This window comes from Gallinula chloropus, assembly GCF_964237585.1.
Source record: "Gallinula chloropus genome assembly, chromosome: 2".
Lineage (NCBI taxonomy): Eukaryota > Metazoa > Chordata > Aves > Gruiformes > Rallidae > Gallinula > Gallinula chloropus.
In genome coordinates, this window is record NC_140086.1 from 154204702 (window position 1) to 154218036 (window position 13335).

Below are 13335 nucleotides of genomic sequence, written 5' to 3' on the forward strand. Positions count from 1 at the left end.
TAACTCTTTGCAACATAGTAAACTGGGCTTTAGGCTTCAAGTCATCCCATTCTTAGGCAATATCTTGACTGTAATCATGTAAGTAGGCATATTAGCTGAGGCAGCTGCCGATTTTGTGTTTGGTCCAAGCTGCATTTGGCTGAATGACAACTGCAAAAGAAGCCATCACCTTTTGCTGCGTGGTGCCAATTCCACATTTACAGTTAAAGAGGGTGATCTAAAATCCATCAGCAAATTCCATGGGAACCTTCCCAGTGAAACAATTCCAACTTTAGGAACTTCAAGTTTATCCAATTCAATTAATTAGAGAATCTCCGAGTTAACCCAGTGAACATGAAACTGGTTTTGGTTATTGTGTCAAGTGTTACACTTGACACTTACTGGGTTATTCTGAAGCCAAAGCCCATTATTTTAAAACTAGACTGAAAAAGAATAAACTGAGCAAAATCTTTTAAATCCACTCAACTTTTACCTCAAGGGTTCAGGCACCACTGAAGGCCAGCTCAATAGAAGTCTGTTTTTCATCACTCTCTGTATACCTGTACACTAGCAACTTGATAAAATGTTCTATTTCCACCTAAATCATGTCTAGATTTTACTTAGGACAAGCTTGTTAGGGTTGCTAAGGAGGTCCTAAGAATGGCTGAGGACAGTCCCTCTGTCACTGTCTTTGTTATGTCTGAAGAACGAAGGAAAAACATCTAGAGGTCTTTTAACCACTCTCTGGTGCAAAGTGTCTGAGGCTTATGTTTTTTTTAGTTTTTCTTTTGGTATGCTTCAAAATACTTCTTTTATACTCCATCAAAAATCAATGGGTTCATTAGTCAGCCGTCTTATCAATTTGCAAGAGCTGCCAGCTCTAGACTGCATTTCTTTTGATATAAATAGATTTTGCTGTGGTGGCTACCATGACTGACCTTCATGATGTAGACACCTTGGAACTGAGCAACAACTTCTGCTCAAGAAAGGATGGAAGCTTTTTTTTCATGCCTTTTTAGCTAATATGAATGTGTATCGTGATTCTAATGTTTCATCTGCTAGAAATGGAAGAAAGCACTTGCCAGCCCATAATATGAGACAAATCATATATCTCCTCCTCAAAGTATATTTCAAATTCACTATATTAACAAGAAATAATACCACCCAGGTGGAAGCGGAAGGTTCAGTTCTGCTAAATCTTAAACTTGGTTTTGTTTCTGTAACAGCTACAAAAGTACAGCTCCTTTTCCTTAGAAGCTTCTCTTGCAGAGGAGTGTTTACTATGCCTACACCTTAGAAATGCACAAAATGCACCTAGATACAACTCGAAACCTCCTTAATGAACGGAACTTAGTTTCATATTCAATGAGCTGTTCCTTAGCAGTGGGTGAATCATTTCCCAGGTAGGTGAGGAACTAGATCTCCCCTCAGGCCCATGTTCCTGATGGACCGACAGCTGATATTGGTATTCACTGGCAGAGATCTCCTAAGAGCCTATAGATTGCCCTGCCCTAAGCTTAGTTCCTTCTCTCGACTCCGAAGTATGTCTTTCATTGTCTCTTCTTCCCCAAGCTGCCTCACTCTTCCATCTGCTTCTTATTGCCTGGATCAACCCCCTGCTTGACTGTGGCTTGAACTCCAATCATTCTCCACCTTTGCCCTGGAATTTGTATGTATATTTTAACATACTGAATACTGCCCTAATCTCAGATTGTCCCCACTTTTCCCCCATGACTAGACTTTCTTGTTTCACAAGTTCTTAAATCTGGCTTGCTCTGGCTACACCACTTCTGTCTTCATTGCAAATCCAGTGAAGGCCGAAATGCTGCGTTCCTCACACCCCGTTGGTAATACAGTTGCATAACTCTTTGATACCAGATGATGAAAGCTGGGAACCTGTCTGCCCTGCACAAACGTGAAGCATGTCACTTTGTAAGAGCAGGTTTGTCTTTTACTCCACTGTAATTTTATAGGCAGCTCTGAGAGAATTTGACCTGGTAGTGGATAGGTTCCTGGTGCCAAACAGTTGTCTACTTTTTCTAGCTGTGTTTGTTGTTACAATAAAAGATATTAACATTGTTTCCAGTTAATACTTTTTTCTCTCTGGCCCAGCTCCTGAGAGGGGAACAGAACTAGCCACTCTCACAAGCCAAAGTCTCGTGTGGGGGGTTGGACTCGATAATCTCTGGAGGTCCCTTCCAACCCCTACAATTGTGTAAAAAAAAAAAAAATTCTTTAAAGTTCCTTTCAGCAGCTACAGATCCTTTCACTTTCAGCATCCCAAGAAAAAAGTAGTGATTCAAGATCAGTGGTAGTAGTATAAGAAAAAAGCAGATGAGCAATAGTATCAGGCACACTCTGGTGCTGTGCAGGGGACAGCTGTAAGCAGGACAACTTTTCCCAAGACGTGGCTGAAAGACTGTGCTCCCTGTTCCTGCTGGTCTGCTTTTAATGGTCCTCTCCTGTTTGTACAGCCCCAGTGGATACCTAGAAGGGTTTTCCCCTCGAGCAATGGACATCAGGAGATCAAAGAGTGAGGACATTTCTGACCTATCACACCCACAGTGTGATTCTGCCTGCAGACATGTCACCTGTATCTTCACAAGTATCTAAAAAACCTGGGTGAAACCGTGGCCATACTGAAGCTGAAGGAAGTCCTGCGTTCTGAACTACCATTAGTATGTAATATAGGTAGTAGGGGGACAGTTGGATTAGATGATCTTGGAGGTCTTTTCCAACCTTAATGATTCTATGATTCTACGATAAGGAGTATGTTAGACAGAGATCACTTTTGCTAACTCTAAAATGTAGTAAATACTTCTCCATCTGCTTTTAACCAAGAAAATGGGCCTGAGGCTGGGTAGTAAATATCATCTCAGCTCTAAGTGACGTGGATGACATGTAAATAGGCAGAAAGTGATGGTCGGTACTTTTGAAACTTCCTTTGAACAATGTGACATATTTGGATAGAAATAAGCATTTGATTTGTTAATTTGCCACCTGTAAGTTATAGAGTGTCCTACATTAATAGTTTTTTGTGTCTATCTGGGCAATTTTATTTGTTTCTACAGAAGGAATAGGGAACCAGGGGGAGACTGCACCTTTCTACTACAACACTCGGCCAAAAACCCAGCACAGCAGCTTGTCAGTAGGAATCGCCAGTGGAACACAAGGTTTGACTTAAGTTTTGAGTCCAGACTGTCACACTAGAAATTCTGGTGCATACACGGGGGGGGGGGGGGGGGGCTGAGTTCAAGGAGGATCGCCTGGACCTGGACGCCCGCAGCCTCCTTCGCGTTTCCCGAGCTCAGTGAGGGTCCGTCGCTACGGCGCTTCCCGAGGGGGGTACGGCGCCCGCTCACACATCCTGGGGAGCCTGCGGGCGTGGGTCACACCAGTGCTGGGAGCTTCTCTTCCGGGTAAGAGGCTTCCCCTGCGCCTGAAGCTTCCCCCCCACTGCCCGTCCTCCTGACGGGGTGCCTCCTCGTCCTCCCCCTAGGCCACCGTGGGGCTCGGCCGGGACCTGCCGCGCTCCGGGCGGGTACAGCTCCCCGGGCCCAGTACGACCAGCAGCAGCACCTCCACCACCCGCCCCCAAGCTACACCCCTTCCTCGCCGCTCGCTCCTAAGCCACGCCCCTTCCCCGCCGCCCGTCCAATCATTGGTTCCTCCCCGCCACAACCGTGCCCCTTTCCCGGTGTTCGCCTTCTGTGCCTCAGACTCCGCCCCTCCCCTGCACTCGGGCCGCGCCCTCTGTCCTGTATCCCCGCCTCTCCGGTGGGCGCTTAGGGGCGCGGCTGCGGTGCGCGCGCGGACGTTGCGTGGTGACGCAGCAGGAGGAGCTGAGGCGGTGTTGCCCGCCCTTCCTCCACCTCCGTGCCTCGCCGGACGGTGACAGAGCGGCGGAGCCAGCCGCCGGCGCCCCGCAGCCGCCGCCAGGGCCCGGAGGAGCAGCCGGCGCTGCCGCTGGCCATGGTGGCCCGCCTGCCGCCGGGGGGGCAGGAGCAGGCGCGGCGGCGGCGGCCGCCATTGCGCGCGGGGGCCGCGGGACTATGAAGGATGGAAGCGGACGAGGTGACGATCCGCGAGCAGAACTTCCACAGCCAAGTGCGGGAGTACACGGTAGGCGACGTCGCCCTCGTACCTCCGCGGCTCCCCGGCCCCTCTGCGGGGCCCCCCGCGGCCGCCTGCCCTCGGCTCTCCGGCTGCGCGATGCCCCCTCCCGCCTTCCTCCCTGAGCTGTCATTGCGGTGCCCCGGAGGCCGCGCTGCCGCGGGACCCCATCCCTTCCCCCCCCTCCACCTCCCGCCTCGCTGTACAGTCCGCCCGCCGCCAGGGCACCCGTGGGGCTGCCCTGCTCTTCGCCTCGCTCGTTGCCTGCCCCTCGCTGCTTTGCCCCACGCCCCAGCTCCCGTGCCTGGATTGACCCGGGTGGCCGGTCCCGTGCGGGTGTAGCTGTGCCCGCGCCTGCCTGCCGGGCTGGGCGTGAGCAGCCCCGGCTCTGACCGCCCGCGCCTTCCTCTCCCCGCGCCTTCGGCGAGCGGTGCGGTAGGCTGTGCGCACGCAGGACGCGGGTGTGCTTCGGCGTTCCACGCCTCAGCCTTCCAGTGCAGCCTTGTTACTGTAACTGCTTAGGATTCCATGTTTCCGCCGGTGATACGAGGAGCGTCCTGTCCTCTGCGTGCGTGTGTGTAACCTTCCTGTTCTCCCTAACCCCTGGTGTCGTTATCAGCGCTGCAGCGTGCCCCTTGCCCTCCGCGTGGAGCAATACGGAGCACGCTGTGCTGTCCCGTCCTCAATCTCCTGCAGGCAAGTGCAACGCTGCACCTTGCATGTGGATGGAGAGAGCGGTTGCAGTTTCATCTCTTGACTGCCTCATAACTGCTTTCAGGACTATTCAAAGTCCATAGATGTGTTTTGATGAGGTTCGTCTCTTTCCTGCCTCACTTGAAGGCAGGGAATACATGCTGAGAGACATAAGAGATGTGTAGTGTTGTCCTCTGTACATATGCTGTCCTAACTCAGCTGGGTAGCTGCGTTCTTTTAGCAGTTACTGCTAAGGACGAATGTATTTCTTGGATAAAAATATGACTTAATAATTTAGCTTTAAACACTTCTCAGCTGTAGTGAGACACAATATTAAATATCACTGTTAACTAATATATGTATGCCTATGGCTAAGTTACTTGATAGAAGAGACTAGTTTAGGTCCCTAGTGTGTTAATTTCTTTTCTGTATTTGAAGAATCCATTTGTTAATGCTTAACCAAAAGAAAGATGGTCTTAAATTTTTGAGGGCTTTTTTTTCCTGAAGATTGCAAACAAAGTCAGTTTGAGAACTGTTAATTTAGGAGACATCCTGAACCTTTTCTGTGAGTGGATGTAGGACATGTCATGAGAGCCACAGCCAGTGGAAGGTCATAAAAATACTCTTTTGTAAACAAGCCTTTAAGATAATGCTTAATCTTGTTTGTGCCTTGAAAACACAGGTGTACACACAAATCATGCATCCCTTCTGGATGCTAGCATCCTCTTTTCCCTAGTGTCTATTTTTCCATCTGTATTTCTTTGTGTGCTAATTATCTCCTGCTTGTCTCCACCAGAGTCTTGGGCGGATACAAAAGCACAATATGGAGCATATGATGTAACTAGTAAGAAACACAAACGTTGAGTCCAAACCAATGGCTGTGTGTAACCTCTCTAGGTACTGTTGCAAATAGGGATGGTAAAAAGTTCTTGAAGAACTATCTCATCTATGCTGCAGCTACTTATCTAAAGCTTTTTCAGCTCCCTCTAGAGCGCATGGTAACTCTCCCTGTTGGTGTAGTCATGTAAGAAATCACAGAAGACATACAGAACTGGTATTTTAGAGGTGAAGTGTCCTTTATTTGGGCAGTGGAGGCAGAATATTCAGTGAATGGCTTCTTACTCTTGAAACTATACTTTGTTATATGTATGTTGAATACATAAACTGCTGCTGTCTGCAGCCGAGCATACAACCTTCTTGTGCCTCTCGCGTAGCTGCAGAAACATATTGTGAGTATGATTACACTTGTGGTTAGTTTAAACATCACAAAGCACACAGAACATGTTGCTTACACATACCATTATGTTAATATCCCCTCCTAAACATTTCTGGTCTTGCTGGTCATGAAGTTAGGTGGTGAATAGAATTTATTAAAATATGCAAATAGGCAGTTCTCATGTGGGTAGTGGGTATGTATAATCATTGGCCCCTCAGTTGGAAGAAGGAATGTATTCCATTTTCTGACATATTCAGAAGACTTCCTTTCCAGCTGCAGGTGGGCTGGGGCAGTGGAGCAGTTAATAGAAGGACTTGATGTTTGTTGCGAGATATTACAGTGCAAGAAACCTCTATATGCCCATAAGATATAAGTCATTTATGGAATCTGGTAGTGTTGTTTTGGAGACCTAGTTCTGTAGTGAAATCTTTCCTAGAAGTTAAAGTGATGCTTTGATTAGTCATCTTTCACCAGTGTAAGTTGAAGCAGTTAAAAGGAAAACCCTTTCCACTTTTCTTTAGCAAGTCTTCTTCATTTCCTTTATATATATACAGTATTTCTAGCTTGTGCATTCTGATGGAGTACTAAGGATGTGCTAAGCTTAACTTCAGTGTAATACCTCATTTCTGTTCCATCTATTGCATGAACTGGCAAGCTATGAAGTTTTCCATAAAGTTGTGTTATGTAACAAAAATCAAAGGCTTGCTATCCTTCTGGTGGTGGGGCCTGCCTCTGTCTGTAGGTGCCAACTGCTGCTAGTTCCACCTTAAAAAAGAAATGTTTCTGACATGTTTATAGATTGAGCAAAGGTAGTAAAAGATTGTTTTTTGAAGTAAATCTTTCATCTGCTTTTAAGGTAACTGTCTCTGATTTAATGCTTAATTTAACTCGGCCCTATTTGCTCTTGACCTTGTTTGGAGTGTCTGTATGGTACCTTTTTTTTCCCCAAGAGGGTGCCTGTTTGCAAGAAAATAACCTGGCTTGTGTTTTGTTGCTTCATGAAGATGGTATTTTACTAAAACCCGACTTTTGGTCTAGGTTTTCAAGTGTGAATATACTATGCTGAGGATCTGTTGTTTGGAGTAGTCTTTGAAGATACCCAGGCTCTTTCAGGCTTGTACTAACTCTCAAATTCAGATTCAGTAAAGTAAACACAGAGACTGAAAGCTGATGACCTGGTGTAGGAGACATGGCAGAGCTCTGGGTTTGCTCTAAGTCAGTGAGAGCCCTGACTTCAACAAAACCAGAGTCATACTCAGTTCTAACTAACAGGGGCATCTTTCTGAAAAGCAGCTTTAGTTGGTTACAAAATAATAGAGGAATGTTTGTGCTCTGTACTTCACCAGCCTTTGTAGGGAGGAGTTGTGAAGGCCATTCAGCATCCTGTGCTGGTCTGATACTGTTATTTTTGTTCACTCAGTTTGCCCTTCTTGATCCTTTAGATCCATTTGTAGTTTGAGGAGATCTTCTACAGCCACAGAAGATGTTTAAGCTTTTAGGGAACTGCTTTTCCCTTGCTTTGTGATGTCTGTTCATACAACATAAAGTGTCCCCTCTTTGGCTAGTGTTGTGAGCTGTTTATTTCAAATGTGAATCAAGTGAGGGCAGTGGTTCAGTCTCTTTGTGTTCCCCTGGCTTACTTTCTAGGCTATTTTTACACTCTTTATTTTTTTCTTTTTTCCTGGCTTGAGTCTTCTATTCTGCAGTATTAGATTTTTAAAACCCAGATCTACTTTTTGATATGTTTTTTTCCCCATTTATATGATGTAGGATTTTGAGTTTATACCCCCCCCCGCCCAACCCAACAACATACCAAAACACCCCAACCCCCCCAAAACCCCCAAACACATACACTTGGTTATGAGGTTTCCTTGACCAAATAAACACGCTGTACTTGTATTTGTAGTGTGGGGAAAACCGAAATAATCCGCTGACCATAGAATTATTAGCTAGAAAGCTTAGGAACAAACAGAGTACATTTGGAAATGACTTAGTTATATCTCATAAGTCATGAAGAAAATCAGTCGTGGCAGAACACTTCCAAGTACAAAAGTGCTCTTAAATTTCTAATTGTTTTGTACAAGTTCAGGCAGATGTTGAAGCTGGTGAAATACGTAGTTTGTGATTAATGTCACATGCATTCATTTGAAGGACAAAGTGTTTTCAGGGCTTTACATGGTTGATACTTGGAGAAACAGTTTATTTCTTTATGTAATTCCCTCCACAAGAAGGCACTTGTTTTCGAACTGTACTATTAAATGTACTTTTGCTTCAGCTGTATTAAGGTTTCTGGGGATCTTTTGTTGGAGGTGATACGATGGTTATTTGGTTGGGGAGCGGGAGGGAATCTGAAATTAAAAATAACTTCTAGCAGTTCAGAAAGGCCTATTTGGGTAGCTGCAAGGGTGTCATGTCTTTGTTTCTCTGCAGCTTCATGCTAATACCACTGGCTTTGTTTTATTCTCTGGTTTCTTTTTGGACCCTTTGTCCTCTTGTCCTATTTTGGGGTAGAGAGGTGCTCAGGGTTTTTCTGTGTGAACTAGTGCAGTTTGGTTGCTGCTGCCAATTGTCCCTTATAGGGATGTAAAAGTAGAGAGCCTGTTTGAGCACTGTACTCCTGTTGGTTGGGTGCTTTTCTTTCTGACTAGTTCTGCTTCCTTATACTTATGCCCCAAACAAAAAACCATAATCTTCCCCGCCCCTTTTTAATGCCAGAAATGATGATATTCTCACAGGGGCCAGGAAGAAAATGCTGATTAGAAGCACGAGTGATTATTTCTTTTTTTTTTTTTAAGAACCAGCTTACTGCAAATACTGAAATATTTTTGTTTGAATGTTTATGCAGACTTATCTTTTAATCAGTAAAACTGTTGCCTTTCAATTTTTAAATTCATATTCTGAAAGATTGAGGAGTGACTTATCTTAAATTCTTTCTTATATCTCAGACATAACTTTGTTTCTTGGTATTGCTTCTTTTAAAAAAATGTTTTGGAAAAGAGTTGTAATGAATAAAGGAGTTATTTGTGGTAGTGGCATGAGATGCAGGCCTGAAAGATTGGTGCACATTTAACATAATTATATAAATAAAATGTTGGCATTATTCTGTAAACTTAAAAAGATACCTTTTCTTGTAAACATGGGTGCTGTACTGAACTTTGAGAGGTAATGAGTCATCTTTTGGCTGCTGATCCTGAGGATCAGCATCAGTGGATCCATCTGGAATCAATAGACATCTCCAAATACTTGGCATAGACAAGTGGATAGACGAGGGCTTACTCCCAAAACAGGAACAACTTTTGGAGGTTTCTACTTCTGTTTACATAAAACAAGCAGGAAAGGCAGAAGTATAAAAAGTAGCTGTTAGTTACAGTTAAAAATAATTCCTTCAGCATATTGTTGAGTTTCATTGTGGTAGCAATTGACCAAAAGGACAACACAGTTCACAGCAGTTACAGACAAGTGTCTAAGAAAACTTAAACTAAGGTTTAAATCAGATTCTAGAAAATCTATTGAAAAGCGAACTGTCAGCAAGCCAAACAAGCTATTGTTTACAAGACCACAGGTAAGAAAACCCAAGGTGCATATGCTTTGGGTAGCTGGTTATGTAATAGAGGGACAGGGTGAGATGGTGGGGTTGTAGTAAACATCTCGATCCTTGCAGTGGTGTGTGATTGAATTTCTAAGCCCAAGACCCTCTGGAAAGAATTGTTTTCAGAGTTGTTGAGGGGTGAGCGATGTGGAGAGCAGAGCAGCAGATGCTGTTGTAACATCAGAGCCAAGAGAGAATCTGAAGCATGTTGCTAGTGAAGTTCTGGTGACAGATGGAAATTTGGCTTAAGGAAGACTGAAGAAAACAATTCAGTGTAAGGTTACTGCTTGTATTTGAAGGTTGTGTGTTTGGGGATTTTGTTTTGTTTTTAAAAAACACCTGCAGTGCTTTCTCCTGTACTGTCTTCCACCCTCCCCTGTTTAATTTGGTAGTTGTCATCATTTAGGAGAGCAGTGATAACTGTTGTTGAGAGTCTTCTGCGATGCTCTCTACTCTCTCCATGCCCTCTTTGAAAACCACTGAAGCTTTCCTGTGAACATGTACTGTCAAATGACTAGGGACACTGACTTCTTAACATTAACGTGCAGGAATTTATTGAACTCACAACACAGGCCTAGGAGAGACTTTTGAGAGTCATGATTGCTTTTATGTATATAATTATTAACAGCCTTTGTTGTTGCATCACTCTAACTAGCTGTGTACTTACCTTTCAGAGATGACCTGGAATAAGTTACTGCTGTAACCCCCTTATTACTTGTTCATGTGACAAGTGAAATTGCTTCATAGTTTCAGCAGCTTTCATCTGTTGCTCTTTGGGTCCCAACTTATTCTTGTGGCGACAAAACTCATGTTGACATTTCATCAGCTTGGTATTGAACACATATCGTAGTGTTGCTGAGCTGCTTCCCCCACAGAGGTTTCAAGCTTCTTGATTAACTGAATACATTTGATGTTGTTCCTAACCACTGTCAACATCATTCCAAGAAAGACCACAGTGCTTTGTACTGTTTTAATATTTGGACACTTTGAATAATAATTTGACTTTGAAAATTTTGATAAATGGGAAAATATTATTCTATAGAATTTTTTCAGTTTCCCTATTTCCATATTGTATGTGCTCTCCACAGCAAGTAATATATGCATAGATGACATTGATGCCTGTGCGAGGCTGAGCTTAATATACAGAGGATGGAAGGCAGTACATGTGTGTGACTTCTGTCCCACCTGTCTCTTCAACTTACTGACTTGTGTGATGTGGTTTCCAGTGTGAGTTTCACAGTTGTCGTCAAAAGGTCGTGTTTTGCAATTTTACTGTTGATTTTAAGTGCCTGTTTATGCCTTGAGTACCCATTCTTTTCATTACCTAACTTCCTATTTTTAACATATTTAGCTGATGGCAAGAGTTGGTGTTGAATTTGACAATAGCAACACGTCTAAAACACTTGCTGAGTTCAGGACTGATGGTAACTTATGTTCAGTAGACACTCTTGCCTAATAGGTGAGAATTATAGGAATATACAAGTGTTGCAGTTTAACTATGTTTGTGTTTGGGATTGGGGGATGAAAAATACAGATTTGCTACTTAAATTCTGCTATACATGTGTGTAAGAAGACAAGGAAGAGGATTTTTGAAAGTTAGAGGGAGAAAATTAATTAGCTTGGTTGAAGATAATTATGTACCTTGCCCTGGAAACTAATATTAGTCAAAGAAGCTGTCTTAATAGAAATTGTTTACCAAGTTTGTATTAATGAGGCTTTTGAAGTTAACTCCTCAGAAAGGAATTTCTAATGGAACGAGTCTGAAGTTTGAGTATGACTGGTTATTATAGCCTGGCTGTAAAAGGTTGAATAATGCCTTCATTCAGGGGCAGAATGTTAGTGTGATCTAGGTTGATGTGGTGGGTGTTAACTCTAGAGGGTGCTTTTAAATCTTGCACTAATGCTGAAAAATATTCTTGAATCCGATTTTAATGGCATTGCTGTAGCCCATACAGGTCAAAGAAAAATTACTTGCAGTCATTTTTTGAAGGGTTTCTTGTGTATTACTGGGTATAGAATACAGTACCCTGAACAAAGGTATCTTGCACCTTACTAGAGGTTATGGAGGTGTCATAAAATACTACTTTGTCCCTGTACCCAGCAACATAAATACATTGCCACTAAGTGTATAAAAGAGAATGTAGACACTAACAAATTCATACATTGATTTGAATTCCTGCGTTAATTTGAAGTGAGGCCCTGCTCCTGGTGAAGTAATGTAAAGGTAGCTTTAAGTGAATGACATATGGAACCTACCTTCAGAAAGGCTGTGGAGGGTTGGGTTTTTTTTTAATCTTTGGCTGAGGATTATTTCTAGCACACAGAATATGTCTTGGGATTTTTTGTACTTTCTGTTAGAGACTGGATTTTTTTCCTAGATGAGTGAATCTAGGTACCTGGCCTCTGAACCACTTAGGATTTCATCATGAGTTGGGAACTAACAAAATAAAGTGGGTCAGCCTCTTGCATATACCTTTGGCCCGGGAGGAGTCCTGAGAGGAGGTGACACACACAGAGCTGTGGGAACTCATAGGTGTGGAGGACTGTGTTGATGACTAAAATAAATCTCTAGTCATAAGGCATATTTGAGATTTTTTCATAAGCTTGAATTTCATGTGTCATGCTGAGTGTGTAAGGCTGGCTGGATCAGGGTGAACATAATCTAGCCACAGAGCACAGTTTTTAAGACTAAATAGTTAATATCTTGTTTTTCTCAAAATGAGATTCCAAAGTGGATGATATGAATGCCAAAGTCAAACTGAGAGCATAGCTAAAAATTTTAGTTTTCTTTAGTGTGCATAGCTTGTTGTAAGTAACTTACCGTTGACTCATCTGAAACAGGTGGGACACCTTGTTTGCTTTTTAGATGTCAAGGCATAATGGAGTTAGTAGAAATAGACTGAGCAGAACTGCTTGTCTCCACCTGTATTTTCTTGCTGTTTATTCCTGCCATCCTTTCCACAAGTAAACAAAAGTAGTTGCCAAGTGGGATAGGAGGAGGAAGCTTTTTAGTTGCCATGTGGCACTTTAATGCACATTAAAATACTTCAAACAGCATGAGAACAGTGAGAGATGGGTGTGCAGTGTGATGGTTAGCTGCTTTCTATTATAGAAATTAAAACCCAAAGCACAACGCTACTACTTTTCTGTAGGTAGTAATCACAGTCGTGCCAAGCACTGACAGCTATGTTTTCAACTCTTAAATGCGTTCTCAGGTGTATTCTACAGGGTGATATTACCCAGAGCAATCTCTGCCTTCTCTTTTCTCTGTGCTGTTTTTATACTTAGGGAAAAGGATGCATTCTATAAAGTTACAGTGAGAAGTGAAGATACTCTGTTATATTAGTAACTTTGTCTGTAGCTGCTTTTTTTTGCATATCTTTTGTGTAGAGATGCTGATGGATGTAATAGCAGTAACTTTTTTGTTTTAATACAAAAATACACAGGCACTGTAAAATAAAGTTTTTCCTTCCTTCCCTTAGTTTTTTGGGTGTTCTTCATCTTTCATTTCATAGATAACACAGTAAATTGCTGTTCTCTTCTTGACTTTTTTACTTCTCCAGCCTTACTTTCCCTATTCTAAGTGCTAGTATGCAGTCAAACGGGAGGAAATGATCACGTGTCCACTTCAATGCTTTTAAAGCCTTGAACCTGTTTCATGGTTTGAAGGGTGTTAAATCAAAGAACGTTGGTAAGGTCTAGGCCACTTTTCTGCAGAGGAGTTCTGTGGTGGTTCCTTGCTGCT

The 13335-nt window shown here is 43.1% G+C and overlaps 1 protein-coding gene across 1 annotated transcript in view; it reads left to right on the forward strand.

Moving 5' to 3' along the window:
• Positions 1-3870: 3870 nt before the first annotated feature.
• Positions 3871-13335, forward strand: part of LMBR1 (limb development membrane protein 1) — a gene marked incomplete at its 3' end in the record, with an annotated part of 63817 nt that continues 54352 nt past the window's right edge. The window contains exon 1 of the mRNA XM_084260407.1: positions 3871-4101. Coding sequence (XP_084116533.1) covers positions 4039-4101 — 63 coding nt within the window. The 5' untranslated portion in view covers positions 3871-4038. The remainder of the gene's footprint in view (positions 4102-13335) is intronic.